At 41.8% G+C, this 15538-nt stretch overlaps 1 protein-coding gene across 1 annotated transcript; it reads left to right on the forward strand.

Annotated features, from left to right (window-relative positions):
- Positions 1–3452: 3452 nt before the first annotated feature.
- On the forward strand, positions 3453–14324 carry sypl2a (synaptophysin-like 2a). The gene is made up of 6 exons (XM_080727535.1): positions 3453–3629; positions 3835–3909; positions 9435–9556; positions 10018–10216; positions 10875–11051; positions 12305–14324. The coding sequence occupies exons 1-6, from the start codon at positions 3615–3617 to the stop codon at positions 12428–12430; spliced, it is 714 nt and encodes a 237-aa protein (XP_080583661.1). The 5' UTR covers positions 3453–3614; the 3' UTR covers positions 12431–14324.
- Positions 14325–15538: the final 1214 nt, after the last annotated feature.

The raw sequence follows: 15538 nt of genomic DNA on the forward strand, positions 1-15538 counted from the left end.
GTGTTATGTGTGAGGTGATTACCGTATATTTATTTACAGCTCAACAACGTTCATGTTCACTCTGCTCTACCGCTGCACACACGATCCGACCGATATATCTGAGTCATAGTGGACAGGGAGGGGCCTTGTCAGAGTGCCGGTTGTACATATCTGTCACCCTTTTATGCCCATATATGGAGATCTCTGTATCTGTCAGTCTTTGTCCCTTTCATGCCCATGTATGGAGACCATCATGTAATCAGTATATGCTCATATATGGGCATATTGGTTGGATCAGCATTTCTGGACAACTGGATATCCATCGCAGGCCTGCACGACTCAACGGTGCGTGGGCCTCGCACTCCCTCAGCTGAAGCAGTTCTGTGGCTCTGGACAACCCGAACGATCTCCATATATGCCTATATATGGGCATATCAGTCAGACAATAGAGTTCAAGGATTCTTTGTGTGCTCAGTCTAATCTAATCTGTGAGCAACCAATCTAAAGTAAAACTGAAATAAGGCATTGTAACACATTGTATCAGTCTATGCTTATGGGGAGTCACCTTGTATGTTGTCCACTAGCAAAGTGGCATGCAAAGTCATACTTGTCTCTGCATATCCAACCACAGATGTTGCACTGGAATGGGTGTTCATAGTTATGGCAGCCCATATGAATCGTATAGAGAATGTTATCTGAGAATTCAATATCACAGTTGTAGCATTTTTGCCGTTGCTGTTGCTGTTGTGTGTTGAGGGCCATGGCCATGTTCAGCTCACGAGGAGAGACGTCATTCAGGCAATCTGACTGTGGCACCACAGTCAGCATAGGGCTGAAGTTGTTGAGAGACTGGGACTCCATCCTCTTCTCCACAATAGATTGAAGCCTATGGCGGCGGCGGTGGTGACAGAGATTACTGCTGTCACTGCATCGGAAGGAGCACCTGTCACACTTGAAGGGTTTCTCTCCAGTGTGTGTACGCATGTGAGTATCCATTTTGTGCTTATAAGCAGAGTTAAAGGGGCATAGCTTACAGCGATAGGGTTTGTGTCCTGTGTGCGTACGGATGTGCTCCATTAGTCGAGCCATCCCTCCTTGCTTGGATCCTTCTTCCAAGCCATCATGTTCCTCCATTGATGGGCTCACCTCAACAGACGAGGGGCCAAGACCACCAGTCTCATTCTGTTCACTCATTGAGGTGTCAGGTTGAAATGATTCTCCTGCTTCTGATTCTCCATATACAGAGCCAGAGATCGTATCCTTGGTAATTTGTTGTTGAGTCAGAGGATTTTCTTGGAATTCAACAAAATCGTCCACAGGTTCTGTTTTAATATCTTTCATTTTTAATCTTACCTACAGAGGATCTATAGGAAAGATTTACTTTACTTGGTTGACTGTGAAACTGTAGTGTACCCGTTACGTACTGTGACAACCAGTGGAACACCAAGTCAAGCTTCCCTTTTATCCAGTGACAATTCTGCACTTTGCGTGTTCGGTTTTAAGCTGTCTTGACATCATAATGATGCGCGCTCATCATCATGATGTCACTGTGATGACAGATATGCCTAAATATGGAGCCCTGCCAGCCTAATTGGAGTTGCCCAAACAAGGAGTGTATGTCAGCCCAAATATGTAGGTCCATTACATGAGACTGATCTCCTACCTGGAGATCAGACAGGGGTCTTTTCTAAGGTGGCCATGTATAGCCATCGAATACAAGAACGCTCGCCCCAAAAATACACCTGTCCCGGGTCAAATCCGGCGACCTCGGAATGGTCATTGGTCAGACCCACATATTTCTGGCCACCAAAGTCCTCTTGCCCCAGTCAAATCCAATCCGGTGACCTTGAAACAGTCGTACCCACAAATTCGACGGACTCTGTCTGACCCACCAGGTCGGCCAGACGGCCACGTTTGACGCCTCGGAGGTAGGCCGACCGAGACTAATGGGGCAATGATTTGCGATTCTGTCCCTATTGGGAAGTAACTCGAACTGTGCCGAAGCGGACTTGAGCCACAGGAGGCACCGCCGAGCAAGCCGTTAGGCGAGTGAGTCGCCATGCCGAACGTTGCAAATGGTGCACCTCTGACCTCCGTAGTTTTTTCCTTCCTTACGGGTGGCTGTATTCTGTTCTCACTGAGCAAGCAGAGTGGTCCGCCTTGCTGGGGGCAAGCTTTCCGCAAAAGCAATGGGCCAGGGAAATTGTATTTTGGAGCGAGCGTTTCCGGTTACCTTACTCTTTGCTTGAAATTCTCTTAATGCATTTGATCCTTATGGGTCCAATATTAGTTTGATTTGTTCAATCACTGAGTTAATTTACTTGAGTGAGTGACAGTTCTGACAAAATAAATATCTTGAATCTTGAATTAAAGGTAGGCCTACTACGTAGTATACTGTACTGTGTGTTGCTGTACTATGTAACAGAAGTGATATTTTTGGGTTAAAACTACACTTTTTTGAAAAGGGTTACAAATTCAGAAATAGAGAACCCCAGAAAGATTGTTTATCAGCTCATGTATTTGTTTCCTGACTTTTGTATGTATACCAGTAAGACTCCCTAATCGGGAGATAAGCGACCATCAAGTTGCATAAAAAAACCAACCTCATGGTGTCGCTAGAAGAGGGGCATGAGAGAAATCAGGGGCGGAGGTTGTGGTTTGCCAGCAAAGGAGTGTGTGTGACGTGTGCAAATTTTGGCATGGATAGGGGCAATGGTGCCGAAGATAAGCGTAGGGCCAACAGTGTGATGTGACGGACAGACGGAGGGACCGTGGAGCTTTTCATAGTAGGCCTAACTTGCGACCTGGCAGTCGCAACAAAAGCAAAAGTCAGATTCGATAGAATACAATATAGCTTATGCTATGATGATAGTCTTGATCCAAACAGTGTTGTAAAGTAACTAAGTAGGACACATTTACATAAGTACTGTACTTAAGTACCATTCTGAGGAGTATTTCCAATACTTTTACTTCTACTCCACTACATCTCAGAGGCAATATAGGCCTATTGCACTTTTACTCCACTACAATTATTTGAACACTTTAGTTACTAGTTACATTATCTACTTCAGCCCTAGATATATTTTGGCCATTTGAAAATAGCTGATCTACAAGCTCACAATGCTTTGCGATGCTACTCATTGTGTGCTTGTAGATCTGCTATTTTCAAAATACTTTTATAAATTTAAAAAGTTGTGAAATGGGTCATCCTGCATAAGTACTTTCTACTTTTGGTACTTTAAGTACATTTTGATACCAATACTTTTGTACTTTTACTCAAGTACATTTTGAATTCCAGATCTACTTTTAAAAGAGTATTTCTACAATGCAGCAGGCCTTTACTTTTAAAAGAGTATTTCTACGTTGCAGTATTGATGATACTTTTACCTAAAAAATATATTAACTTTTTCCACTACTGCATGGTGTCACATGACGGCCGTGGCCGTGACGCGACACAGCGAAGTTGACAAAGTTTGACAGCAGTAGTAGTAACAGCAGCAGCACTGCCTCTGCTACTGCTTGTAGTGTAGGGACGACGAGGAAACCGTCGAACCGAGAAACGTTTCGTTCAATTCCTTTAAAAGTCGCACGAAGTGTTGTGCGATTAACGTTCTGTTTAGTTACTGCAAGTTACAATGGATCTCGTCCAGGTAAAGTGTGCAGTTTAACATCCCAGCTAACGTTAGCTCGTCGCTAGCACTATAGCAGTCTAGCTAACTAAGGGCAGGGCCAGTTAGCTGCAAGGTGACAACTAGGTAGCAATGTGGCTGTCAGCAAAGTGTTTTATTAGGTTTAGTTTTTTTCGATAAATTCTCCATTCTGTCCTGAATCAAGCTCTCTGGTTTTCGTCCTCAGAAACTGGTGGGAGGATTTTCTCTCGATCTGGGACCTGTAAAAGAACCGCTGGGATTTATTCGTCTCTTAGAATGGGTAAGGCATTGTCTGTGTTTTAATCGTTTAAATTTTACATTAACTTTGATCTGTTAGTATATTATTTCCCTCTCATCTCCAGTCCAGTAACGTGGTTTAAGTTTCTAGAAACCAATACATGAAGGACAATGTTTATCCTGCATGAACTTAACTACAAGATTCAACTGATTGCTCTGTTGAATTTTTAAACCTTTCACTTTTAAGCTCGTGTTGTTAATTACAAACCTAGACAACCTTAACCCGGTTCCTCGAGTTAAATGGTATCTACTGTACATTAGATATAGGCCTACATTACGTACTGTATGGGCTGGTACACACAATAAAGTAACACAAATTTATTTGCACAACCTGTATTTTCTGAAATAGAATTAGGTAGTATTTTGTGTTTTGTTACTACGCAGCCCAAACGTGTAAAATGCTAATCCTCTTGGTTGAATTGATCTATGGAGAACTCCCAAATATTAGTTTTCCATAGAGAACTAATATTTTTTTTAAATGGCAAACAACAACAACCACCTGCTGATGATACGCCTTGACCACACCAGGATTTGTTTTAAATAATTATTGGATGATTATGCTTTCATTGCTTTTTGTAGAATTCAAGCACCTGGCATCTGTATTAGAATATGTGTGACGCTGTACTACATTTGGCACTCAGGTCTGTCTGGCCATTTTGAGGAATGGCAGCTGCTGTAACACAAATAGCCTGGTAACAAGCTGCATGTATTTCTGCAGTGACCATCTGTGTGTGTGTGTGTGTGTATATGTGTGTATAAGGTAGATAGATGAGGATAAACAAACAAATAGTATAGTTCTGGCACCCAAACAACCACATTTCTGTGATGTCTATGTAATGTTGGTAAATGTTCTACATTCAGCGATCCGTTTCGTGTCAGGTGATGCAGGCAGTGCTGTCTGTGTATTTAAGGTGTGTACATTTGGAACGGCTCAGTGGGTAATTATCATAGACCTTATCTTTATGTTGTGGAGTTTGAGTAGTAAGTCAGGCACACCAGCTTGCTTTCTTCCTGCTTTGATCGTGGAAATGTATTGCAGGAAATTTCTCTCCAGCCCTGTACAAACTACAAAGCTGACAGAGCAAAAGGAGTAGCTCACAATTCTACGTGGCGATGACTCATTTTCATTAGATTTCCACGTTTTGTTATCACATGTCAGACTCACTGTTTAGTTGCGCTACCGACATGCAGGCAGGGGTCGAGCGGGAGTTCAGCGGCTATTTCCACGAAACCTTGCTGTAAATTCTGCTGACTGCTCAGCTCGGCATTCTCTGGACATCTGCCTTGAGGAGGGAGTTAAGGCCGTGGTCACTTAATACACACAGCATTAAAGCATCATAGATTGTGCTGGATGAAATCAGACAGGAATTATGGTCTGAGTTGATCTCATCGCTAATAAAAACCCAGGCCTCTGCAGTCTGCACCCCACAGTACACACACTCACATATGGTACTCACTCACTTGACACTTTAAACTCCCTGAAAGAAGATGTTTACAATAATTTATATTATTAAATGTCAAACATGGAACTGCTTGCAACAGGCTGAAAGCATGGACACTATCCAGTCACTGTGGCGTTTCAGTTTGACAGGTGGAGGTTGTTTCCCCCCCTCATTTGTGATTTCTAAGAGATATTTGACTACATTACATTAGCTGGTGCTCTCTGAATAGAGTAGCCTAGGTATTAGTGGAATGCCTCAGCTAGTCACTGGGAAGCAGGGTGTGTACTTGGGACTAGAGGTCGGGCCAGGGGAAACACCATCCTGGCATGAGTGTTTATTTGGGGTGGTCTCAGAGGCTGGCTAGGGTGGGATGGGATGTGAATGTTGGCTCGGATGAAAACTGAGAAATGATGTAGAGCTCCCGACACCTGAAAGATGAAACCCATTCCCTGAAATGTTGAGTTGACTAGCGGCTTACTAAATACATGCACTATTTAATTTGTTTGTCTGTGTCTGTGCACATGTAAATGTATGTTACCTTTGGCATTGTGGTGTTTTTTGCAGTCCTAGTCTGAAAAAGAAAAAAACATCATGTGGAACCATGTTAAAGAGAGCTGTTTAATAAACCACTCTCTTTAACATGGTTCTGCATGACTTATCTGTTTGATACTGCATTTTGTGTAGGCTGTTCACCTCACCGCCCGCCTGTCTTTTTGTGCTACACACGTTGAACGATTATGGAAATTATGTGGATCCTGATCATGTGGGAATGCGCTTCAGCAGATGTGGGTGTGTAAGACAAAGGACATTATTCTTGAGAGGAAGTAACAAAGTAGCACACATTGCACGCCTTGATCAGATGCTTTTCATTGGAGGAAGGATCTACTCAGGGGGTCTGTTTGATAGAACATACATTGCTTGCTTGTTGGTACAGATTCAGAATCGGAAGACTTGGCTATTTGTTAATCCACTGTGACTACTATTTTTTGGGTTTGCTCCATATCAATGTACGGCCCTATTGTCGTACAAATGACCCTCGGACCAGATTGGTAGATCTTTGTATAGGGAGTAGGGCCATTTGCAAGGGCAAATGCTTGTTTCAGATTTCAGCGAGGAGGCAACCATCTATAAACACAACACAAGATATCTGTCTATCTGTCTTCTGCTCTGTGAAATGTAAAATTTGAATTACCGTTCAATTTAACACTTATTTTGTTTTACTTTCTGGGGCTGTGCGATAAATGTCATACCTAATCTTTGTATCCAAAATACCTACCTATGATTGAATATTATTATGACTATGGGTTCACACCTATTTTACATTTTTAAGTGTAGCAACAGTGAAAACAGCACATTATAGGTAAGCAGTACTCTTATTTGACCTATCATTTTATAATGGACAATTTACTTTTCTGGCAAGTGGGCATGAACTTTGGGCAAGTAGAACATGACCTGTACTGTGCCTCTGAGACCTTAGTGTCAACAACCCCTGTATTCTGTATAGGTACCAAATTGACCCTTATGGGTATGTAACTGGGTATGAGTGTACAAATGGAACCAAATGGACCCTAACAGGTCTATTTGTTTCCATTTATACACTCTTTGAGTTAAAGCCTAAGATGTCAAGCTGGGGTTCCTTGAAATTAAAATGGTTGAGAATCACTGCTAGAGCTGTAAAAATTGGATCTAACCTGGCATATCTTTTCAAATGGGTGTTCCACGGGCTAATGTCAATCTGGGGGTCCTTGGCATGAAAATGTTTGAGAACCACTGCTGTACTGTATTGACTTGGTGGTCTATTTTCATTTTCATGCAAGTGACTGATGCTCTGTCACATTCAAAATGAACCATGATTGAGTAGTGGGCACATTCCAAGTCTAATTCTACCACCACAGCAAAGATAGGGAGATGAGAGGAAACACAAGTGGTACAAGAGGTGTGAGGGGAAGGAAGCAGATGGGTTTAAGAGCTGTCGCATCATCACCTTGACACCTTCACTTGAATCTGGCACCAGCATACTGACAGAAAGGCACTGTATCAAATCCCAGTGAGTCTGCGCTTGTCAGTGCGCTGCCCCTTGTTCTTTGTCACTGTTTCAGCATTGCTTTCAATGTCCGTCTAATCGTAGGCTGCTCAATTCATGGTGTACATCTTTCGATTTAAAGTGGGTATAATGTATTTTTACCTTTCAACTGTTCCATGTCTTGCGTAATTCCATTAAATGTCGCAAAACAAGGAACTTGCCACATGATGGATCAGATATCAGACCCATACTAGCTCAAATGTTACGAAACAAGGAACCTGCCACATGCTGCATCAGAGACCAGACCCACACTAGCTCTTAAAGAAGTACAGTAGGGTTCAGTTTAACTGAACGTTATGTCCGTCATCAGTCCCATATCTGTTAGGATTTGCTGTGTGTGCTCTCTTTGCACCATGTTAGGGAGGGAGAGTTTCCTGTGTGGAAAGAGGATGTTGGATGGTGCAACCGTATAGAGAAAAGTGATACAGAGAGAAAGTGTGGGAAAGTTGGACTACTACAAGTAAAATAAATAATAAGATAGTGGTAGCAGTCGTAGGGATCTGTTAGTTTGCCTTTCCTAATCAGTAAGGGGTTTCTAGATCCTAGCGTTGATTGACGTTCTGTGTATTCAGGTGTTCCCAGTGCTAGACACGACTAACTAGTTAGCCACAGTACAGCTGAGCAGCCCATTTCCTGTTGAACTTGGCCCAAAGGATGTAGGTTCTGACTGTCTTTTTGCCGAGTCACCACTATGCCACACTCTGACTGCCTCTAAATGTGCAATATCAGTTGTATCCAGACCACTTCATACACAAGCCCTTCCTCCTGTAGGTAAACCACATTGGCTAGTACTCAGTGCTTCTGTTTACTGACCTGAGTAACCACTGGCCATGTTATTTTTGGAATGGGGAAGATGTTTCCAGTGAGCTCATTGCAGGTATTTTGAGTTTGGCTGCACTGGTTACTTGTGAGCAATTATACACGAGAGGCCATGGTATGTCTTGATTATTTCATGGCTAGGGCTGTTGACACGATACAAAGCAGTGTGCCTATTAGACTTAAGAGCCATGGTATAATACAATGTATGACAGCCATTTGTCCTTTAGGCATGTTCCATTCCCACTTCCATTGCAACTAGCAAGTTGTTAAAGGAGTAGTTCACCCCCAACATGGCTTTTTGGAGCTGTGTGGAACACAAGCTCCCTATACGTGGCCGTGTGTGTGGGTCTGTCTGTCTGTCTGTCTGTCTGTCTGTCTGTCTGCGTGTCTGTCTGTCTGTAGCCTGCAGTAACCTTTTCTGACCACACATGTTAAGGGAGGGGCGCTGTTGCACACACACACACACACACACACACACACACACACACACACACACACACACACAGCTCCACTTCGAACAGAGGTTCGATTTTTTTCTATTGATTAGTCACACCATGAAGACTTGAGTTCAGTAATATTTGTTTGTATTTGTCACATTCCTAATGGAAAACAATTATTATAGTCAATTTACCCCCATTGATTCCGGATAGGGACCCAAATGTGTCAATTTACCCCATTGATTCTGGATGGGGACCCAAATGCATTTGGGTCCCCATCTGGAATCAATGGGGGTAAATTTACTATAATAATTGTAATCAAATTATTGTCTTAGGAATGCGACAAATACAAAAAAATATCATTGAACTCAAATCGCTTCGGATTAAAAGCGTCTGCTAAATGCCTAAACCGTAACTGTAAACTGTAAGTCTCTCATTTTGGGGGAGAACTACTCCTTCAGACTGGTGATTTATACCACTACTTGACAGAGTTTGCTTCAAAGAAAATTAAATTGAGAACAGCCTTTTAATAAACAATGGAGATTTATCTTCTAAAATGTGTTTGAAATCAGAACAGCTAAAAAGAATAATACTGTATTTTAAATTAAGTTTGATCAAATTTGTCTGCCCTTGAGCCCTTCTCTTCTATCCCATCCACTCCTATGACTTTGTTTGCCCTAATTGTATCTGCTCCTCTTGTCTTCACTCCATATATCTTTTTTTACAGGTGTTCACAATCTTCGCCTTTGCCACCACAGGAGGCTACTCCGGGGCAACGCACTTAATAGTCAAATGTCCTCCTAACGATGTAGTGATGACTACCAAGGCTGTGTTTGGTTACCCATTCAGGTAAAGTACGGTATTATACTTACTGTAGTCTGCGTTACTGTCTTGCACCTTTTCAGAGCTTCTGTTACACATACTGTATGGTGGTTGCATTTGCAAATTGTGTGATGAGGTTTCTGATTCGGTATCCACTTATCAGGGGTTGGGTGAATATATTCACCCAAGCCTTGACACTCCTCAGCAAACCATAATGCGACTTTATGCAAAGATTTTAATGGAGTTGATCTACCATCAGAAAGTGAAATAAAAAAGGTCTTCTTAAAAATCTTTCAATGAATGTATATATTCTCTCTCTTTGCCTCCATTTGGATAGAAAAGTATCCCAGGTGAGACACTTCTGACTCTTCATCTCGTCTCTGACATGAAACAGTGTGTGAAAGCATGGAAACCAGAGTGTGTGAAAGCATGGAAACAAGCACAAGGTCTCTATGGGACATCTCATGGTGTTCTCTCTCTGCCTCCAGGTTGTCCGCATATCCCTACCAGGTTGAATTGTGTGATGGCACCCATGGTAATAAAACCTACCTCCAGGGCGACTTCTCCTCCTCAGCAGAGTTCTTTGTGTGTGTGGGGGTGTTCGGCTTCCTCTACTGCACGGTGACACTGATCCTCTACCTGGGCTACCAGAATGTTTACCGCCAGACCAGTCGCGGCCCCACCATTGTGAGTGCACTGCAGCAGGCCTGATTCAAAGTGGTATTAAAAGTAGGGACTATTGGCCATAAAAGTCCTGATGGATTTCTGTCAAAGAGAAAGAAGTTAAATTCACAGTACGTAGGAATGTATTGCCGTTTCCCATATACCATTGCATTAACAAACTCACATGCGCACGGTTTTGATGACTTTAACCGAAAAGGTTTCACTGTGATTGTTTTATTTTGTCCACAAATTGCTACTTTGTATCATCCATCCAGGTTATGGCATTCTGGATCTGTTAAAGAGGTTTAATTAATGCAAACATTGAAGGATTACATTTTCAATTACAACTTTGGAACACATTACTTAAATGTTTCTATGAGAAACACTTAATAGGTTGGCGTCATTCAGTCATGACAATACTGACACCTTTCTTTTTATATTTGTTGTACAGTTTTTGTCTTTATATTTTGTGCTAAATCAAACCATTGCAACCGACCTAACTGGCTCGGTTGCCAAACGACACCTGACCACACATGACAACCTGTCAGTGTGTGTACACGGTACACACCACAATAGATTTTCCAACACTTTGCAACGCAGATGTCGGCCTGATTTTTGTATATTACGGTACTAATAGTCTACTGATTAAAATCCCCACTGTTCCTTTTATGTTTCCAACCAGGACTTGGTAGTGACGGCTGCCTTTGCCTTCCTGTGGCTAGTTTCTTCATCAGCCTGGGGTAAGGGACTGACCGACGTCAAGCGGGCTGTCGACCCAGCTCACTTAATGGAGGGCTGCACGGGTTTAAACTGCGTGGCAGGCGACTACCCATCGATGGGACGCCTCAATGCTTCTGTGGTAAGCATGCAGAGTGTGGAAACTTTGCATTATCCATTTTTTTTAAATGACTAGACAGATACTTAATTCCAGCATATACTGTAGGTGATGTGCACCGATAATTCTACCCACTAATTTGGCAGACTATATTTTAAGCCTATGGCTTGGGTATTTAAGACACTACACTGATACAGTTCCAGCCATGTTGTTGCCACCTCGTCATCTGAATCAGATTCCTTTATTTTAGAATTTTTTTGTGTGTGCTTTGTGTAGGGTAATGGAGGATTTGTACTCCCTTCAATATATATCAAGAAAAATCCATAAAGGGTGTAGTGTAGTCATAACATTATTAATTCTTAAATTGTGCAATAATAAACAGGTGACATGAAAGAACTGAGGCCACGTTTACACGGTAATGATCAGCACAAAACGCTGTTGCGTTCTAACTTTTATTCTGCTTTTACGTGAGTGCAGACAGACGCAAAAGTGGTCGAAAATGTAGTTTGCAGCGGGCTTATGGATACCACCGCTTTTCTAGGGAGACCTGCCAGTACTAGTCGCTGTGATTGATAGTATAGTAGCGTTTTTGTAACTATGCCTAAACCTAACCTTAACCTCACAAAAAGTATACCTAAAACTTAACCAACCCTAACCTCACTAAAACTATGCCTGCCAGGAAGCCAATTAGACACTGGTAAGGAGGTCTACTCTAGAACATGGTGGAATCTATAATAACGCGCCTTGCATGCGTAGAACCACCTCTGTTCTAATTCCTATCGCAGCTGTTTGTTTGCACCGATGTAGTGGCAAAGATGGTTAATTTAGGAAGATCTGCCAACCCAATTGGAGCCACTAGAGGTGAAATGGTACACAAATCCTACAAATGGTCTCCTAAGGGGCACTGGCGTCTGAGGTCAAATCTCGCAAACGTCCTAAGTTTACTGGTGCTAACCCACAAGACTGTGTAGCTGGGACAGAAAAGTTGATGATAAAGTATATCTTCTCCTGATTGAAAAACAAAAAATAAGTATGAAAATCGTGGGAATATTGTGTCGCTTGTGATGCACAAGCCAAAGTTCTGTTGTCATCTAAACAGAAGGCACATCTGATATTTTTATGTTGCCGTTTTCCTACAGACCATTGTCGTCTGAACGGGGCCTGAGTTATAGCTTTGACTAGTTCTGATCTGCATAATGTTCACATCACTTGCTTAAAGAAAATGATGATTCTTTTTTTCTGTCTCAAGTGAAACCTAATTCATCATCTCTGTGCAGATCTTTGGGTTTCTTAACCTGATCCTGTGGTCAGGTAACTGCTGGTTCATTTTCAAGGAGACCTCCTTCCACAAGGACCCCAACCCACCAGCCACCATGGAGGAAGGAGGACCCCCTGGACCCTAATTGGGACCTCTGAGGTTTCCCCTACACATCCGCCTGCACCAACAGCAAAGCGTTGGACCCAAAACTGGTTCTAATGCAAACCTACTCAAAAGGAAGAAAAGGAAACAAATTCCGCCCCCATTCCCCCACTGGGCCCCTTTTTTCTTTTTTTTCATAGACACGCGTAATGTGAAGTAAACTTTGCTTTTACTTAACACCAGTCCCTGTTTTTTTTATATAATAGTCAACTCACTGATTTTCCAAGTGCCTTAAAACATTGAATTATATTTACACTACAAAAGATGGCTGTCACTGCGGTCATAATATCCTGTCACTGCTGCACAGTTCAGAAGTTTGTATGATCAGCCAGGGGTTGTACTTTTATTTAAATGCCTAACAATTGATGATTGATAACATTTATTTTTAATTTTACTGTAATCCCTCCTCAAGCTACAATCCCAACACTGGCTGAGACAGAACTCTTAAACACATGGACACTGCAATTGTCATGTCGGCATACTTTAAAGCATTGCTTTAAATCCCCGTCATTTAAAAAGCACATCAAGTCGTGATGACTGCTTGAACCCACACATAACAGTTTGTGTCACGCAACCCCCTTTCTACCATCTAAATCACGCTACCATGTAGGCTCTCAAGAGTTAATTAGAAACACATTTCTATTACGGCAGATACATGTACTAATTGTTATCGGTAAATGTTTTTATATAAAGTATGGCTCATGTCCTTCCTCACTCTTAACAACAACAAAAAGAAAACGTATAAATGACACTAAAACAAACATTTCTGCAGTGACGTGCAGTCTTGTTTTCAGGAAGGGTGTGTTGAAATGTTGCGTTTATATAGCATAACATTTAAAATCCTCTGTTAATTTATAGGTCCATTTGGTTCCATGTGTACGCTGAGTTACATATGGAGAAATTAATACTGAGGATGTTACCATGAAGGTTGGCTCTATATGTTTACTCAAGTACCTGTTGTTCATGTCATGAAGTGAAACCAAACCATTTACTGAAGTTCAGGCTCCATAGAAATGTGACACTTGAACACTAACTTCCACTTTTTTGTTGACATTTAAAAAGGCAACTTGGAATGTCATTATTTATAGTTGGATGTTTTTTTTATATACCTACATTAATTGGTTGATTTTGATTACATATTTTTTTAAAGCCAATGTTGGGCTTCTGTTTGTGTTTCTCTTTGGAAACCCATTGTTATGCAGCTTCTCCTTCTTTGATCGTTTTAGGTGTTCAATTTGCTGTTAATATTGTCATACCACTGGTTAGGTATATAAGCTTGTTGTTGACGGCTATAAATAGTGTAAGTGACAAAATCAAAGTGCCAGAATAAAATTATCCTGCTGTATTTATTTTTTGCCCATGTACCTGCTCTGCATGTACTCAATAGCCATTTCCTTACATTTGAAGGTTTTGTGTGTGGAAGTTGTAACTGTTCACTTGCTGTCTAGGGGGAGGGGTTAAATCCACTGATTGTTAATTGCAAACTTGAGAATTGTTATTTGCTTTGCACTAAATGTGATAAAAAATTATAGAATTGAGTTCCTGTGCCTTAGTAAAATTCTTATGATTTGAGGGACGTTTTCGTTTGTTCCTTCATGCAGCTCCTTCATCTGATGGCCGTGGCTTCTGTGGGCTGTTTGAGTCACTATCCTAGCATATTTTTGAGTCTAGATTGAAGTTTGTATACCTAGTTGCCTTAACAGTTTTAAAGGAAGTCTGCTTATTTAGAGCACCGTGAGATATGGGATGTTTTCATCTAATCCATCACTGACATTTTGACTTTTCCTTTTTCTTATTGTATGCCTTGTTTGTGCAAAATAAAATGTCAGTATCTAAATGTTCTGTATTCACATGTATTAAAGAGAGAGCTGCAGCCACTGGGTTCTATCCCCTCCTTTTCTCAATGCACACCACTGACTGCTCATGGAATTGGGCAGCGTTAGCTAGTGCCGTCTATTTTTTAGAGCTCAAAAGGGACTACATAATTCCACCAGATTAAAGTAATTGACATCTAAAACAAGGACCAGGTGTGATTTCGTTTTGGAACCCCCCCACACACATGCTACAGTTCATCGTTTATCCACTAGGTTGTACTGTTCTTGCAGGTGAATGCATCTGATGATGATAATGGCCAATCCACTCCCAAATGATTTGGACTGTCACTGTACTCTGTGTACTGTACAGTGATCGTGATCAATGTACAGTCAGCTTCAATATTGTTACCTTGTCTGTTTATGCCTCACAACAGAGTTGACCTGTGGGGCTTAACTATTTACAAGGATTAGGAAAAGAGTAAAAGCCTTCATGTACTAACATGCTATTCCATGCTTCTGGGCCTATTTCTAGAGTGCTTCTCACAAGAGAAAGCTGAAGGGGCGCCCGCTGGCCTGGTGGTCAAGGCGCATACCACATACTGGGCTTTGATGCCTGCTGGCGTCGCCGGTTCGATTCCCGATCCGGACGACCTTTGCCACATGTCATTCCCCATCTCTCTCCCCGTTTCCTGTCAGTCTACTGTCCTATCAAATAAAGGCAGAAAAAGCCCAAAAACAAATCTTAAAAAAAAAAACAAAAAAAACAAGAGAAAGCTGAGGTTCAAGATGACAAAAAATGGATTAATTGAAAACAATTATTTGTCAGTAAAAACAAACCTGTAAACAGCAGAGGTACAGGAAAGCATTTAGGCTAAAAGGATAACAGAAGTCCTGGGGACTTGTTTTTTCCATTGTGGTCCTATGCATTCAATTCATCAACAGAGCATTATAGAACATTAACCCATTAATACAGGTCATCAACCAACTCAGTGGCCTTGTGGTTAGAGTGTCTGCCCTGAGACTGGGAGGTTGGGGTTTGATACCAAAGACTCTGAAAAATGGGACCCAGTGCCTCCCTGCTTGGCTCTCGGCATCAACATACATACTAGCATCATGTCCAGGGGGTGTACTCAAGCTGGGGGTCCAACTTATGTTCCCCACCTCACAGCATTAGTTTAGTGGGGGTAGGTTTAGGTGGTAAGAAAGTGGGGAACATTGGTACGGTTGCCTCAAGCTAAGAAAACAGCAGATAGGCTCTTGCCCTATGGGCCTAATGG

The sequence above is a fragment of the Nannobrachium achirus genome (genome assembly GCF_963921795.1).
Source record: "Nannobrachium achirus genome assembly, chromosome: 6".
NCBI classification, from domain to species: Eukaryota; Metazoa; Chordata; class Actinopteri; order Myctophiformes; family Myctophidae; genus Nannobrachium; species Nannobrachium achirus.